A 17,556-nucleotide genomic window follows, 5' to 3' on the forward strand; every position below is an offset into this window, starting at 1 on the left:
ACTGCATTCACCGTAACAGTACCTTCATTTTCTTCGATAAATTAAGGACCAATTATCCCTACTCTTGAAATTGCACACCACACAGTGACACGTTCACAATGGAGTGACCCCTGGTGAAGTTTACGTGGATTGTTAGCGCTCCAATAACGCATGTTTTGCTTGTTCACACAGCCAGAAATGTGAAAATGAGCTTCTTCACTAAAGAACACGAGAGCGTCGTGAGGCAGGTTTTCACGGAGCGCTTCACATGCATTTCGGAGGGCATTAAAATCATCTTTAAAACCGTTTAATAAATAAATTCAGAGAATGAAAGATGAGATGTGAAACGAATTATAACAATATCTTTACTATTTTGGTTTTTATTAACCTTTCAAGTCAGCAAGTTTCTGTGCACTATATATATATATATATATATATATATATATATATATATATATATATATATATATATATATATATATATATATATATATATATATATATATATATATATATATATATATATATATATATATATTTATTTATTTATTTATTTATCTATTTATTTATTTATTTTATTTATTTTATTTATTTATTTATTTGTTTATTTATTTATTTATATATAAAATTTATGTATAAATCGCAGGGTCAATAATTTCCCATGATCTACACGCGAAATAAGTTGCGCCTTGGGATGCCCATGCGCAGAAGGCTAACTCGCAAGGTAATTAGCACTCACAGCTCAAGTATTTCGCAGAACAGCTGCAACATCAGCTGACCGCGCCAAAACAAACCTGAGCGCGGCGATCCTCGTGGCGCGCTGGCAGGCTGGAACAGTGGCATTGTTGTTGTGGCAGGCCAGACTGCATCATCATTCCTCGGTGTGAGGTAAAGGTACTCGTGGAGTCGTGGTGCTCAGTATTCTGTGGTGTTTACGAAAGCGTATCATTCCCATGCAGCGGTGTAACGAGTGAAAAGGTTCAGGGTTAGGTGAAGTAAATATATGGTCTGTGATACCTTATGATGATTTTGCCGATCGGCAGGAACTGTCTTTGATGTGATGGGGAAAAAGTAAAGAATGGCACCTTCTTTCTAATCATTGAAACAACCATGCAAGGTGATAGAGTACCTGCTATACAACGTGTCTGTGATGTTTTTAATGTGGGGACGGCTCTTGTAAGGCCATACCTCTGGTGCCTACAGAATCTAAGTCCACAATGATCAGTCATGTATGAAGGTATATAGGTTAGGTTAAGATAGTTTAGGGTGGGGTCCAGGGGACGCAGCCCCCAGACTAGCAAGTTGTTATGTTAGGTTAGGATAATTTCTGCGAAAATTATCCATTAATTTTTATATTTTCGAATTTTTCTTAAAAACGGCTGTTTTGTCCTTAGATTTTTTTGGGGGAGTGCCATATCATGCCTCTTTTTGCTCCCCCCAAAACCCCTGATTCCCCACAGTTGCCCAAGCTTGCTGGGGCAGGTGAGGGGGTGGAATGGAGGAAAAGGGGGAGGTCTTATTCTGTACTTTTACTTATGATGGTATAAGATGGTTCAATTTATTGTAGTGTGATAAGTATTCTTAGCTGGTGTGCCTCCCACCTGACCAACATAACAAACCATCCTCCGATCTCACACGGTGCAGCAGAGTAGGCACAACTATGTGCTTCGGAGAAGGAACACGGGTGGTTAACAGCCACACGATTCTGATCTTGCTGGCCTTGGGACTTATAGCTTACCCTGTGGCATGGCTGAAAAGGTACAACCACCAGGCTGATAAATGTGCAGGAATCCAGGCAAGGACAAGCACAGCAGAAGATTGGGGATGGTGACTCAGTGCACTTATGACAGAGCTGAGCATAGAAGCAGCAAAGGGAATCTATTTGTTCATTGCTATAATTCTATCCTTAGTCTCGACAACTTTTATGTTTATATTTGTACTGCAGCCCCTTAAATAGTTCCATAATCTAGAGATTACAAAATTTTTTTTTTTTCTGTGTATAATGATTCTTATAAGGCTCATTAGCAAAAATATTAACAACAGTAAAGGAAAGTTTTCTGTGATGCTCATTGTCCTTCAGTCTTCAGTGGTGGCATGGTGTTTAGCACCTTCAAGGGATGCCAACACCATCACCATACATCAACTGATTGTAAGGGTGTGGTGGTGTGTACAGAAATATCTAGTGGTGGTGGTGTGATGATGGCAAATACCATTATATGATTGCTGTGTGCCTTATACAACAAATAAAAACTGAGTTGGGCAAAAATGTCTTGTTAGTTTGAAATTAGAACTGTTAAATTTACTAGGAAGTCTTATTTGTGAGTGAAAATAATTCAAGTTCTTTTCACCAGCAAGCAATACAAATGAAGGTTATTTTTTCAGATCAGTTATAAGTATTCCAAGTTGAGAGATGCCGGGACAGAAGCCGCAGTGCCGAGTGTGTGGGGGCGAGTCCTTCACCATGGCCCAAGGTATGAAGGTGTGTGACCAGTGTGGCCAGCAGGAGGAGCACTTCATTGAGCTGCTGAGTCAGGAGAACATTGGGAGGTGGAGCGCTCCCGCCTGCTCGCCACTCGCCTGCAGGACCCCGAGGATGAGGATGCTGCTCACAGACCTCCCCCTGGTATGTGGTGTTGGATGCTTTGAGTCTAGCACTGATTGTGGTTCTTACCTGAATGACATTTCCTTTTTATGTCATTCTTGGGTAAATCAACAGGTAGAAAACTGAAAGGTCTCCCCGACCAATACACTGGCCTAATAAGATCAATAAGCAGCAAAACTTAGTCAATAAAAAAAAAAGGCTAGAAAGTGCATAGGGAGGTCAAATCAGAAGGTGAGGGAAAATGGATCATAAATCTTATGGCCCAGAGAATGGCAGAGCATGCATGGTATTTTGCTGAATTATTTTTTTCGTAATCTCTGTCATCTTACTGTATTGAATCTAAAGAATAACTATATTTTTTTTATGTTTGCTTCATCTTAGAGGAAAAGCTGAACAACTGGACGACCTATGAGGCATACAACATCATCCTATATGAGTGGACCAAGGCGCTGCTCAAGCTTGGGGCGTCGCCTAAAGTAGAGGCAATAACCTTCAAGCTTTGGGTCGCTTATCTGCAGCGCATTGGCATTGCCTTCAAACAAACAGAATCATTTCCCCATTCATCTTTAAAGAATAACAGGTAACTTTGAAAATTTCAGTGTGTTGTGAGCTAAAGTAAAGACATGTTTGTGGTGAGATAGATTAAAAAGTCCCATTTGTTGTGAAATGAAGTCAAAAGTTCGGCTTGTTGTAAGATACATTGACTGAGGATCTTTAACAATGTAATTGGCAGGCTTGTGAGATACACTAAAGCTTAGGTCAAGTTTAAGGATTGATACTATCAAGTAAATATTTACATGCCATTAATGACATTAAAGTGAAGAGATGTAATGTCACGAGTGGAGTGGTATTGCATCCCTGAGAGAAAATAGTAAATGTAATGTTGAATATTTTTGTCATGGAGTTTAATGACCAGTGTTTGTTGTGTTGTTCACCACCAGAGACAAGAAGCTCATCTATGAGAAGGCGGAGTCTGTGTCCAGCCGGTCGCTTCACTCTTATTCCCTCCGCAGGAGGAAGAAGAAAAAAGTTGCACCCACCAAACTGGACAAAATAAGAGACAAGGTATGGCATCTTGTAAATTCATCTCACTTTTGACTAAAAGTTAAAACAAATCCAACAGTTGAGGTGAAAGTCATGCAGAGCCAAGTGGTGGAGGATTTAGTTTTGGCTTTGATTTTCTTTGATTTTGTAATTTTATTCTTCTTATTTTTTGTTTTATTTATTTGTTTTAGTTTTAATTTTTAACAGATGCCTCATTGCTGAATGCATTGTGTGTGTGTGTGTGTGTGTGTGTGTGTGTGTGTGTGTGTGTGTGTGTTTGTTGATATGTAGGTGTTTTATTCATTCAGTCGTCTGCTATTTTATGATAGAGTTAGTCATTCTGATACAGAGAGCTTAGAGTTGCTAGTAATCAATGTTTAGCTCCTTCAGTACTGAGATATCTTATTGCCATTAATTTTGGGTACGATTAGACAATTATATTTACATTAGGAAGGATCTGTGAAGGTCAGAAGATTACTGGCCAGAGTCTTCACTATTTCAATCCCCACACAAGTTTCTGAAGCTGCATAATATCACCAAAAATAGTAAGCAGAATGAATATGAAAATGCATCATTGTACTGAAGGGGTTAAGTAGGATTGAGACACTCCCACACCACACTGGGACAGCAAGGCCACAGCATCTCCCTACATCCTTTACCTACCTGGTGCTGGTGAACAGAGGCTACACATGGAGAGGCCTGCCCATCTGTTCTGGAACTTGCACCTTCCTTAATGGCAAGCTGTGTTAACCAGCATATACACGTTATGCTCAAAACACACACACACACACACACATGTGCAGAGTCACTAAACAAAAAGAGGATTGTGAAATACTACAGGAAGACTTAAACAAGATCTGGAAATGGAGCAAAAAATGGGAGATGGAATTCAATGTGGACAAAAGCCATGTCATGGAAATGGGAAAAAGTGAAAGACGACCAGTGGGAATCTATAAGATGGGAGATGGAGTAGAACTAGAAAAAGTAAAAAAGGAAAAGGACTTGGGAGTGACAATGGAAGAAAATAATCAACCGGTTAGCCATATTGATAGAATTTTCAGAGAGCGTATAATTTGCTAAGGAATATTGGAGTAGCATTTCACTATATGGACAAGGAAATGATGAAGAAATTGATAAGTACTAAAATAAGACCTAGATTGGAATATGCAGGAGTTGTGTGGACTCCCCATAAAAAGAAACACATAAGAAAATTAGAGACTACAAAAAATGGCTACAAGAATGGTTCCAGAATTTAAAGGGATGGCATATGAGGAGAGACTAAAGGCAATGGATCTACCAACCTTGGAGCAGAGAAGAGAGAGGGATCTGATACAAGTTTATAAATTGATTAACGGAATGGATGAAGTGGATAATGAGAAACTGATCCTGAGAGAAGAATATGACTTTAGAAGCACAAGATCGCATAGTAAGAAACTAAGGAAGGGACGATGTCTGAGAGATGTTAAAAATTTAGTTTCCCGCAAAGATGTGTTGAGACTTGGAACAGTTTGAGTGAGGAAGTGGTGTCAGCAAAGAGTGTACATAGTTTTAAAGAAAAATTGGATAAGTGTAGATATGGAGACGGGACCACACGAGCATAAAGCCCAGGCCCTGTAAAACTACAACTAGGTAAATACACAAACACACACACACACACACACACACACACACACACACACACACACACACACACACACACACACACACACACACACACACACACACACACACACACACACACACACACACACACACACACACACACACACACATGCAAAGCCCTTTAATGAGTAGCGGTTAAACAATATGAAATGTTATATATATATATATATATATATATATATATATATATATATATATATATATATATATATATATATATATATATATATATATATATATATATATATATATATATATATATATATATATATATATATATATATATATATATATATATATATATATATATATATATATATATAGTTAGTTAGTTAGTTAGTTAGTTAGTTAGTTAGTTAGTTGATTTATGTGATAGTTGTAGCATCATGTAACTATTACCAGAAAATTGAAAGCAAGAAAATTCTACTTCTATCTTTTCTATGTGAACAGATTGAGATGAAGAAAATTAAGAATGCTATGTACAAGAAGCAGGACTCAAGCTTCATGGACACCACACTTGCCAATGAACTAAGCAAGTCACTGAATGAGTTTGAAGCTTCTTTGCTTTCAAATTCTGGCTCCTCCTATACTCCATCTCAAGCTGGAGAGTCAAGAATGAATGTAAGTAAGGTTGTTTGTTATGGGATACTGAATTACTATATTGCAACATTTATTTCAACACATGAAGTGACCATCATCTATAATTTTGAATTGCTTTAAAAACACCCTAGTATGATTTAAAATGTTGATTTCAATTTAAGGGAACATATAGCTTTAGTTTCAAAATTATATTACAGACTTCAGCCGGAAGTGAGTTCACCTCTCTAGTGGACGAGAAGAGTCACTTTGGGACCTTGGACAGTGAGCTGGAGACAGAAATAGATGATGCCTGTGGTACCAAGGTATGAATGGCAGGATTTAGAGCAGGAATACTATTGATGTCTGCTTGTAACTGTTCTTGTTCATCTTGCTTCATCAAAGTTTTCAGTCTTTATCAATTAGTATATTATCTCACCAGCTTCTTGGTAGTTTACCTTCCCTTAACCTACTCCAACTATACACAAATAAAAAATAATACTTTTACAGAATGATACAGTCTGACTCAGCACACGTGATTTCTAGTATAACCTGTGTAATATGGTGCAAGGTTGGCAGCCCTGCTGTGCCTGTGCCAAGTTGCCAATCACTGGGGAATTTTGAACCAATATATTATATGACAATAGTATGAACCATTGTATGCTTCACAGAATGAACTAAAAACATCTGTGTTCACATTAATGGGATAGTAGTATGGGATGTTATTCAGGCTACAAACACTGGATGTTACTTAGTTCTGATAAACAGCCCACAGTCAGGACTAGTTAGTGGAGAGACAGGAAGAAGTTCAAAGCTCCACAGGTCATCACAGCTGCTGTGCCAGTATTCATTGCTGTAAATTTTGTAGGTAACAAAAAATGTATTTGCAGATGTACATCATGGTTCATTTTTCCTTAAGTGCTCTTTGGAAGTGGACATTGAAGTATGCTTTTGCGTGTTTTAATGGTCATTCATACCTTGTGTAGATCTGTTTTATAAGAGATTGTGCTACATGTGCATCTATGGTATCTGTTGTCTCACTTCCAGAAAACAGATTCGGCGTGACGATGTGGTCAGGAACTGGATAAGGCGATCCACCCACATATATGGCTCAGACTCAGAGGGAAGACAGCACCAGGAAAATGGAGAAGTGGAGAGTGAGAGAATGGAAGAGAATTATAGTGGTGAGGATTATCACAGCTTTGAGACAGTATCAACAAACAGTCTTGAGTCTGAGCCACAAAGTACAAAGAAGGGAAAAGGAAAGAGAAAACAAGTGAGGAGTTCAAAGAGTAAGAAGCGTAACTATAACTTCCTGTACAAGATGGCGGCGAAGGCTTCCGATGAGATGTCTATGTACCGTGCCTCCAGACTGCCCTTCATCATGCGGTTCTCAAAGCTACTGGGCATCTTGTACCTGGCCGTACTGTTGGCGGAGGACGACATACTACTCTCAGACATCATCAGGTGAACACACAGCAATTGCTCTCTCTGGTTTACTTTGGTTTGTTTGTCCTTTCTTTTCAAAACATGCCTTCCTTGTTATGAAAGATCTTGTTTTCATTGTTATTTTTTCATTTATAGTAAACCAAGGGTTGGTGCAATTTATACATATGAATTGTGTTATTGATGAATAAGATGATGATGGTGAATATTTATTACATGATACATTAACTTACATCATATGTTAAATGAAGACAATACAGATGCATTTGTTCATACAGACACATTCCTGATCCAGTTCAGTTTATGAGATAGGTTTGTTACCAGTTTTTTTCATACACTTACTTTTCTTTATTTGTTTTAGATAGAATTTCTTTATCTAGGCAACCATAGCATGATTATGTGCTTCATCCATTTCTTATATTTGATGTTTGCATTTTTTCTTCTGTGGTCAATGAATAATTTCCTCAATGAAGCACTTGACATTCCATGGAGGGTAAATGTTGTATTTCCCTTTCTGGCAGGTGGTGTCGAGAGGGCCACATTCCCTATTTCTCAGCACCTTACCTCCTTCAGCCAGGCATGGAGTTAAGTTTTTATGACCTCATCATGCTGAGGGACTGCAAGAAGCTCCCTGATGCCCAGGAGGTGCAGGCCATCACTGGGCGGCTGGCAACTTTCCTCAGCATCCAATATGTACCTCTACCTCCCGTGGGATGCATTGTGAGGAAGTTTGTTAAGCTGTTGAACCTGCCCGGTGAGTAGATCTTGGCAAATATGAAGGTTGTGGCCGGGAGAGTTGGGCCTGTTTCCAGAAATAATTTGTTCTCTTTCCATGACTATTTCTAAAGGCCATAGAGTTGATTAACAGGTGGTCAAGAGTGTTCCTCCTTTTTGATCATTTTTTATTGATGATAATCTTATTAATCTTTGTATAGAGCCATAAAAAGACCATTGTTAACCTGTGGAACTTAAACAAGAGCTTCCTGACAATAGTGGTGAAGGAAAGTGTTCCAGTCTTTGCACAGGTGTTTTGTCTCTCCTGCTGCTTGCGATTCATTTATACAGGTGGATGGAAACCAAATGTATGTGCTGTTGTTCACAATATTTTTTTTTTCCAGATCAAGTTGTAATTGTTGCAGAGAGGTTAATTGAACTGATGGATGAAACACAAAATATGAGTCTGGTTATACCTCCTGTTGAAAGCCTGGCAATGGCATCCATCATTCTGACACTGAAGGTGTTCTGTGGCCTGGACACCAAAACGGAGGTTGTGCTGTCCTCTGCTGCTAAGGCAATCAGAGACAAGATGCCACGCCACACCCCAGTTGTTCCCTTCTCCTGGCAGGACTGGCAGAAGTATGATGGGTTTTCAGGATGATTCTTGTTGATTGGATGACCTTTATGAATTGCACATTGAATGTATATGTCTATTATGTAGTATTGTGCTTGAGGGTTAGGGAATGCAGTACTTTTTATGTAAGAGCATTGCTGGTCAAGGGTAACAAAAACAGAAGGGCAAAAATGAGTAAGAATATTATCATTACATATAGAATGTATTATTTCAACAATTTAATGGGAAATTGTAGCAGTTTCACCACTAAACACAGTAACAGCCCTCACAGCAAATGTGTGAGTGTGTGTGTGAGGCAGTGAGGTAGTCTTGGCTGGTGCTGCAGTCCACTAGTGCATTCCTTCACTGCATGACCTTCCTACCTGAGTGTTGAATGTATTTCCTCTTCTGCAGACACATCTCTTGCCTGGTGTGGTTGTGCAGCCAGGTGGATGCCCCTACAGCCTTCCACTGGCAGGAGCTCCGTGACATGCGCTTCTTCAATGTCTCTCTCTACACAAAGTTCTTCTGGAGGGAAAACATGTGGAGGATTCCTCGCACCTCATGGACAAAAAGTAAGTCTGCAGCCATCTTGTGTGATGACTCATATATTCATGCTCTTCATATATGTACTCGTAGTATACTATAGCAGATCACTGGAGTCCTCTTGTATGTAATGTATATATTGAAAATAAAAAATATATATATATATATATATATATATATATATATATATATATATATATATATATATATATATATATCAAGATTTTCTCTCTCTCTCTCTCTCTCTCTCTCTCTCTCTCTCTCTCTCTCTCTCTCTCTCTCTCTCTCTCTCTCTCTCTCTCTCTCTCTCTCTCTCTCTCTCTCTCTCTCTCTCTCTCTCTCTCTCTCTCTCTCTCTCTCTCTCTCTCTCTCTCTCTCTCTCTCTCTCTCTCACAGTAATCCTCTCCTTCACATCCCCAGAGACAGAGATGCAGAACCTTACAGAGACACTCCTTAGGCAGCAGGGCCTCTCGCTGGAGGAGGTAATCATGCAGCCCCCACCCTTCCCAGCCTCACGTCAGCCTCTCCGCAGCATCATTGAGCAGCTCACCCAGAGGAATGGTGCCGTTGAAGCAGAAATGCACAAGTACACTAAGGTTAATGTTCACTGCTGCCTTGTGTCTTGTTCATCAGAGGTCATCTGTTCAGTGCTTATAGAGATGGTCTGACCCAGTGGAGAGGAGAAAATTATTATGAACTTTATTATAGAAAATCTCAATAGACAACTGCATGAAAGCATTATTGTAAACAGTCTTGATTAATTAGTTGGTGTTAATAAGTTTGTTTTTCTTTAAGAGTACAGTAGTGGTAAGATCAGTGTGCTGACCTATCAAAATCATTCATCAGAAAGAATAGTAATTTTTTAAGTCTTTTCAAGTCTTCATGTAGTATTTAACTTGATCAAAAAGGTCACAGGTCATTAATTAGTTCATCATCTTTGTTTCTTTTAGATTGCTGAGGAACTGGCAAAGGAATCTTTTGCCACTCATAACCTGAACTGGTTTTGTGAGATGGAATACTTCGCTGACGAACTGTACAAGTGTGGCGTCAAGACTGAACTGGTGTTTTCTAAAGAGAAGAAAAGAAACGAAACTTTGTGTCATTTCCACATTGTTGGCCGTGATGCTGGAGGCAGGAGGGACAAGGAAGCAAATAAAACACAGGAATTCTTCATCCCAAATCCTCTAAAGAAATTGTGGAGAGTCAATCGGAGGAATAAGATTTCCTGGATCGGGGTATTGCCCACCCTGCCACCAAGCTTCCAGTGGCTGGTGGGTGTTGGCAGTCATGTGTGTGAGGTGCCAAAGATCCAGTTGTTGTCACTTGTGTTTTTGATGCAGGCAAGAATAAAGAAAACTTATAAGTGACATGACTGTGTTCATACCCTTTCTTATATCTTTCATCTACTCTGAAGAATGTACAGCTGAAAAAGTGTAGTACATATTTGTTTCTTTCTGATACTCTAAAACACATTCCTTGAGGGTTTATCATCAAGGTGGAAGACACATTTCCCTGAGGCTTTATCATCAAGGGGTGTCATGATCCGGGTACAGCAGGTGTGATGGGCACAGGTGTTTGTATTTGAAGCAGTGCAGGCAGTGTGAGGTGGCAGCATCAGTACGGGTGTCATCAACCTTGCCTGTGTGTCATGTGTACCGCCTTATTGTAGAGACCAGAGAGCAAATCTGTCAAACATCAGAGAAAGAGATGGTCATGCTGAAAGGGAGATTTCTATTAATTGTTCAGTGCACGTAAGGAAAATTTGAGGGGAGATTTTAAACATTTATCTATCACTATTAATTATACGATATAAGCAGTACATAATAGGAAGAGGGACTCAGAGAGGCCAGAGTGAAGCCGGCGAGAGGAAAGAGAGTGAGCGAGGAACATTCGTCGAGAAAAGAATATGTTAACAAAACGATAATTATTAATCTGATGACATACTTTAAATTGACAGTGTATATTCCCTTTAAAGAAGATATTTCAGCGAAAGTGTACGTTTATATGTCTAGTTATTATCAAATTATAAATTTTGTAATATAAAGAATGTTTCAGACACTTATGTTGTAATTTTTTTTTCTTATACTGCTCAGTAACTTCATTGAGCCTTTTATACTTTTTTTTTTCGTTGCCGTAGATCGAGGTGTCTGTCACAGTGAAAACGTAGCACACAGCTTTACATTCACATTCCCTCTGCCTCACCAAAACAAAACAAAGATGGCGTTAGCACAGAAGCGGACACATGTAAGTAATCGAATTTTACCTGTTTTAAACGTCGGACCTTGTGTTCCACGGCTGTGACAGTTCCTCATGTCATTCTGAAGCCTTTGAGAGTGGCCAGTTTGAAGCCTGTAGCCTGTAACCCCAAGTCAGGCATGTCCAGGGCGGGCTGCGGGGCAACGCTGGTGCTAAGTTAGGTTTATTTCATCACAGGTGCACACACAGGGATGGGCTGTCTCTGTGTGTATACTGTCAGCCCTTGTCAGCAGCCCAGCACATGGCACCACGACATGTGCCAGTGTGCTCACTGTACTTTGCGTTAATGCAGTTTTTGTTTCCTGGGCCGGCTATTACAGACTCGTATTGATGCTTTTGAAAATCAAGAGTTCATTTTAGATTAGATTTATTTTGATAAATATCTACCACAACTCCTTCCTCCCTATCCTTACCAGTCTCATCCCCAAGAACAGCAAGCTCGGGGACTGAGAGAAAACGAGTTTATCGCGTAGATAAAGCTAAGATTGACAATTTTTTGGCAATTCAAAAAAAATCTAAGGGGCAAAATGTCATCATTTACCAAAAAACGTGTAATATTTAAAAAAAAAAAAACATTTGTGGTTGTGTCTGCTACATGTAGTGATGATCAGAGGTAATAATCTTGCAGTATAACCTAGCTGAGGGTGGAGCTGCCCCTCACTCCCCTGCAGTTACTCACCAAACCCTAATTTATTTTATCCTTTTTTTTTTTTTTTTCCCACATGACTATCTGTAAATCTATGGATCCCTATTTTTCTATTCATCTCGGTAAATAGTTTTCCACCCCTGAAGAAGTAAAAAATAGTTGTTGTTTTTTTCTCATTTTCTTCTTGCAAAGATTATTTTCCCACCATTCTTGGAGTGAAAGGATTAACAATATATTTCATGGAGTGTAGAAATTATAATATCGAATGACTTTACTCTCAAATTTGATGGTATTTTTTTATTTCTGAAGTAATTTTCCATCTTTCATTTCTCTCCCAAGGTTCGGCTGCCCCCTGAAGTGAACCGCATCCTGTATGTGCGTAACTTGCCATACAAGATCACCGGTGAGGAAATGTACGACATCTTCGGGAAGTACGGAGCCATCAGACAGATCAGAGTGTGAGTCTGCCCAGCCTTGTCTTGAACTGTTGACATCTTGGTTGTTTTATCATTCCATATCCTTGGAGATGAGTAATTTAACCTCTTCAGTACTGGGACACATTTTTACCTTGTGATTTGTGTACTATTAGACCATTTTATTAACATTAGAAAGGGTCTGTGGAGATCAGCAAATTGATGGCCACAGTCTTCACTATTTTAATCCCCTACATAAGATTATAAAGCTGTATAAGATCACCAAATAGTAAGCAGAATGAATATGGGAACATGTCATGGTATTGAAGGTGTTACTGTGTTATTTTGTGCCATGGAACTTTATCATTTTGTTCCATACAGTATAAGTCAAATTTATTTAGTGTAAATTCAATATACACAAGGAAAGTTTAGGTGAATCTTGGTTTATAGGTTAGTTATGTTTGCTAATTCTCTCATTCTCAAATCAGACCAGCAGTGAGTTTATTTTCCCATATATTCTTTTTCTACAATTTTCATTTTTTTCTCATAAATGTGAATTCTGCAATTGTAAATTAAGAAAAGTATAAGATGAATTTACTTGCAGCTTTGTGGATTCATAAACTGATTGCATGTACATTACGATGAGCTTGTACTGACTTAAGACTTTATGTAATACGGTTGCTGTGAAACTAACAACTGTGTGTGTGTGTGTGTGTGTGTGTGTGTGTGTGTATTTACCTAGTTGTAGTTTTACAGGGCCTGGGCTTTATGCTCGTGTGTGTGTGTGTGTGTGTGTGTGTGTGTGTGTGTGTGTGTGTGTGTGTATTTACCTAGTTGTATTTACCTATTTATATATTACAGGGTTCGAAAAGGACTCAGTGACCTGTCTCCATGTCTATATTTATCCAACTTTTCCTTAGATTTGTGCACACTTTCTTCTGTTACAATCTCTTCACTCAGTCTGTTCCAAATATCCACTGTCCTTTGTGGAAAACTAAACTTTTCAATGTTTCTTAAACACTGACTTTTCTTGATCTTCTTGGAGTGTCCTCTTGTTTGCCTACCTCCATCCTCCATCAGTGATGCCAGGTCTTGTCTATCTATCTTTTCCATATGGTTTACTAACTTAAACATCATCATCTAGGGAGGCGGTGGCATAGTGGATAAGGTGGTGAGCGTGGGATCGGGCAGACGTCCACGCGTAGGTTCGAATCCCACCACTTACAGCCTTAAAACACTTTGCCATTTGTCGAGTGGTTTAAAGTTACCTACATATCACCATGATACCCAGGTTCTAGGTGGTTACACTCAAGATGAGCTTGGGTGGTGATATGGGCCCTAATATGGGTACCACTATAAATAAAATTGCCTGCGCCACTAATGGATGGAAGCTGAACAGCGCTTCCCATACACTCTTCAAGTGTGCCTACAGGCCCTATAGGCCTTACCGTAAAAAAAAAAAAAAAAAAAAAAATTACTGTATTAGATCTATTTCCCATCTGTCCTTCTAAGATGGTAGTTCCATTTCCTTCAGTCTTTCTTCATAGGGAAGATCCTTTATTTCTGGCACCATCTTTGTAACAGTCCTTTGGATTCTTTCTATTCTCTTGATGTCTTACTGCTTATATAATGACCACACCACTGCTACATATTCTAAGTCTAGGTCTTATCATAGTAGTTATGATTTTTTCATCATACTCCTGTCCATGTAATGAAACGCCATCCTGATATTAGTTAGTGTCCTGTATGTTGAAGCAAATAGTCCATTAATGTGTCTTTCTGGAGTCAGGATGTCTTGTATAATCACTCCCAGGTCTATTTCTTCACTATTTTTCATTATAATCTATTCTCCCATTTTGTATTCCCATGTAGGTCTTCTATAACTTTTACCCATTTCCATTACATGGCATTTCCTCATATCAAATTCTAATTTCCACTCTTGGCTCCACTTCCAGATCTTGTTAATATCTTTCTGCAATTCCCTACAATCTTCAATGTTCCTTACTACTCTCAAAAGTTTTGTATTATCCACAAACAAGTTTATGTAACTTCTCAGACCCACTTGCATATCATTAATATACACTTGGAACTTAATTGGTGCCAGCATTGAACCATGTGGTACACTACTATTAACTCTACTCCAACTAGATGAGGTGTCTCTTATCATTGTCCTCATTTCCCTATCTGTTAGGTAGTCTGTCATCCATTCTAAGATATTTCCCTTTATTCCACCAATGTGTTCCATTTTCCATAGGAGTCTTCTATATGGTATTGAATCGAAGTTGTGTAATTCACCTCGGTTTCCTGCTGGTCACCCAGCCAGTCTTCCCCATTACGGAGTGAGCTCAGAGCTCATAGACCGATCTTCGGGTAGAACTGAGACCACAACACACTCCACACACCGAGAAAGCGAGGCCACAACCCCTCGAGTTGCATCCCATACCTATTTACTGCTAGGTGAACACACCCCACACATTAAGAGGCTTGCCCATTTGCCTCGCCGCGCCGGGACTTGAACCTGGGCCTCTCGATTGCGTGTATGTGTGTGTGTGTGAGAGAGAGAGAGAGAGAGTTACCAAAGGTCGTGAACTTGGTAATCAAAATAAATGACTCTAACTCTGACTCCTTCATTTCTTGTGTATCCGACTCAGATCTCTAGGTATAATAATTAAAAAAATGTTAAATGCTAACATACCCCCATAAGGACAACAACAACAAAAAAATGCACCAAACATTTTAAAGAACTTCAGAAAACACCCAAAGAAAACTATTTAAAACACACACACACACACACACACACACACACACACACACACACACACCTATTTGCAGACGATGCAAAATTGTTAAGAAAAGTGAGATGTGACAAAGATTGCGAACTACTCCAGGAAGACTTGGACAGAATATGGAAATGGAGCTGTACATGGCAAATGGAGTTCAACACGACAAAATGCAAGAAAATAGAGTTTGGCAAGAGTGAAAGAAGAATCAGGAGTATGTACAAGATAGGAAATGAAGACATAAAAACCAGTCATGAAGAAAAAGACCTTGGGGTGACAATTACCAATGACCTATCGCCAGAGAGACATATAAACAAAATAATTGGAGAAGTATTGAACTTATTGAGGAACATAAGAGTGGCGTTCGTATATTTAGATGAAGAAATGATGAAGAAAATAATTACTGCAATGATAAGACCGAGGCTTGAATATGCAACAATACAGTGGGCTCGAACTTAAGAAACACATAAGGAAACTAGAGAAAGTACAGAGGGCTGCAACAAAATGGTGCCTGACTTAAGAGATTTGACTTATGAAGACAGACTGAAAAGAATGCAACTTCCAACCCTGGAAAACAGAAGAAAGGGAGACCTGATAGCAATATACAGAGTGATGATTGGCATGGAAAAAATGGATAGGGAAGATCTGTGTATGTGGAATGGAAGAATGTCGAGAGGGCATGGGAAAAAACTAAAATGGCCACTTATAGGAGAGATGTGAAAAATATAGCTTCCCTCATAGAAGGGTGGAAGCATGGAATAGTTTAGACGTGGAAGTGGTCAACGCAAGGAATATTCATGATTTTAAGAAAAAGCTGGACATTAATAGATATGGAGACGGGACAACACGAGCATAGCTCTTTTCCCGTATGTTACAATTAGGTAAATACACACACACACACACACACACACACACACACACACACACACACACACACACACACACACACATGCACATGCTTAGAAACAAGAAGGTTTGGACATTTTTGCCTCCAAATATCTTCTGACTCCACAGCCATAGTTACCAAATATGTATTAAAATATTTTGTTTTTAATTTTGTCATCTCTTTAGTGGCAACACACCGGAGACTCGAGGCACGGCATTTGTTGTGTTTGAGGACATTTTTGATGCCAAGAATGCGTGTGACCACCTCTCAGGCTTCAACGTGTGTGGCAGATACCTTGTTGTCCTTTATTACCAGGTGAGCACTTCTATAATACATTAGGTAATACTTATTTAAGAGGGGAGGTTTTATGAGTTTTGTTTCCCTTGGCTGATTTTGTCCTCTTACATAAAACAAGACTGTGAAAAGAAAATTAAGCCTTAGATTCAGTATTTTCATCCCAAAAGAAAATGGAAGCTCATGAATGAGGACATCTTAGTTCATTGGTTTTCTTTCATCTCTCATTCACTATTATTTCTTCTCATTTTTTATTAAGTTTCCCATTTTTTTCCTTTGTATATATTGTTTTATTAGTGCTTAGAATGCTACAGTCTCATTCTAATTTCTAATCTGTTATTTCCTTCCTACAGTCTAACAAGGCTTTCAAGAAGATGGATGCAGAAAAGAAGCAGGCTGAGCTGGACAGAGTGAAGACCAAGTATGGCATCAACACAGAGGAGCTTAAGAAGTAGCACTGAGCGTTGTGTGAGTGAATGGTAAAGGTGTTTTATATCTCGTCATACATCCGTCTATTTCTCAGACTGGTGTCCTCTTTTCACTGGTATATCAGTCTGTCTCTCCATTTCTATTTTTTATATATCATGTCCTTAGTTTATCAGGCATCTTGATTTTTTCTGGACACAATTGAATAGTGGTTGTGTATAATGTACAAACTTAGGATGTCAACACTTATTTCAGTTCTCCTTGGTTTTTATATTCCATTCCTTTCTCAATCTTAAACTGCCAGATAATTATTAAGGTGGCTGGTAAATTAACTTAAAGTTTTGCCCCTATATACTTTTTTTAACTGCATCCAGCCTAGTCACCATCAGCATGTTATTACCAGTCAACAGTTGCAGTGATAAGTTTTACACATTTCAAAGTGTTCTCTTATTCCTGAAAGTGAATGGATATTATGTATTTTTTGATAAGCGATCCAGCAGCCATGCATACAATTTATGAAACTCGCTGATAATTTTTTTACATATGTAATTTTGAAACAGCATGTCATATTTATCCGTAAGTTGAGATTTTTTTGTATGAAGATTTTCTGGAAAGTGACCACTGTACAATGTCTAGTTTAAGATATCAAAATATACAAAAGTTCCATGAT

General features: G+C 38.7%; 2 protein-coding genes across 2 annotated transcripts; both read left to right on the top strand.

Annotated features, from left to right (window-relative positions):
* Nucleotides 1-708: 708 nt before the first annotated feature.
* On the top strand, nucleotides 709-10,552 carry LOC123511846 (TATA box-binding protein-associated factor RNA polymerase I subunit B-like). Its single transcript, XM_045267898.1, is given in 14 exon segments — nucleotides 709-867; nucleotides 2,362-2,519; nucleotides 2,522-2,602; nucleotides 2,963-3,161; nucleotides 3,523-3,646; nucleotides 5,738-5,908; nucleotides 6,085-6,189; nucleotides 6,410-6,434; nucleotides 6,850-7,330; nucleotides 7,831-8,063; nucleotides 8,428-8,665; nucleotides 9,054-9,214; nucleotides 9,606-9,781; nucleotides 10,136-10,552. Coding segments are annotated over 13 exon segments (2,541 nt in total). The 5' UTR covers nucleotides 709-867; nucleotides 2,362-2,389.
* A 776-nt stretch (nucleotides 10,553-11,328) lies between these two features.
* Nucleotides 11,329-17,550, top strand: LOC123511868 (splicing factor 3B subunit 6-like). Its single transcript, XM_045267920.1, has 4 exons — nucleotides 11,329-11,429; nucleotides 12,427-12,545; nucleotides 16,352-16,481; nucleotides 16,814-17,550. The coding sequence occupies exons 1-4, from the start codon at nucleotides 11,403-11,405 to the stop codon at nucleotides 16,913-16,915; spliced, it is 378 nt and encodes a 125-aa protein (XP_045123855.1). The 5' UTR covers nucleotides 11,329-11,402; the 3' UTR covers nucleotides 16,916-17,550.
* Nucleotides 17,551-17,556: the final 6 nt, after the last annotated feature.

Source organism: Portunus trituberculatus, chromosome 32, assembly GCF_017591435.1.
Source record: "Portunus trituberculatus isolate SZX2019 chromosome 32, ASM1759143v1, whole genome shotgun sequence".
NCBI lineage: Eukaryota > Metazoa > Arthropoda > Malacostraca > Decapoda > Portunidae > Portunus > Portunus trituberculatus.

Excerpts from the sequence above, each read along its gene's own strand:
- LOC123511868 (XM_045267920.1), top strand. The coding sequence starts at position 11,403 with ATGGCGTTAGCACAGAAGCGGACACAT. Across the intron at positions 11,430-12,426 it reads TAGCACAGAAGCGGACACAT|GTTCGGCTGCCCCCTGAAGT; the intron begins GTAAGTAATCGA and ends TTCTCTCCCAAG. Across the intron at positions 12,546-16,351 it reads GCCATCAGACAGATCAGAGT|TGGCAACACACCGGAGACTC; the intron begins GTGAGTCTGCCC and ends TCATCTCTTTAG.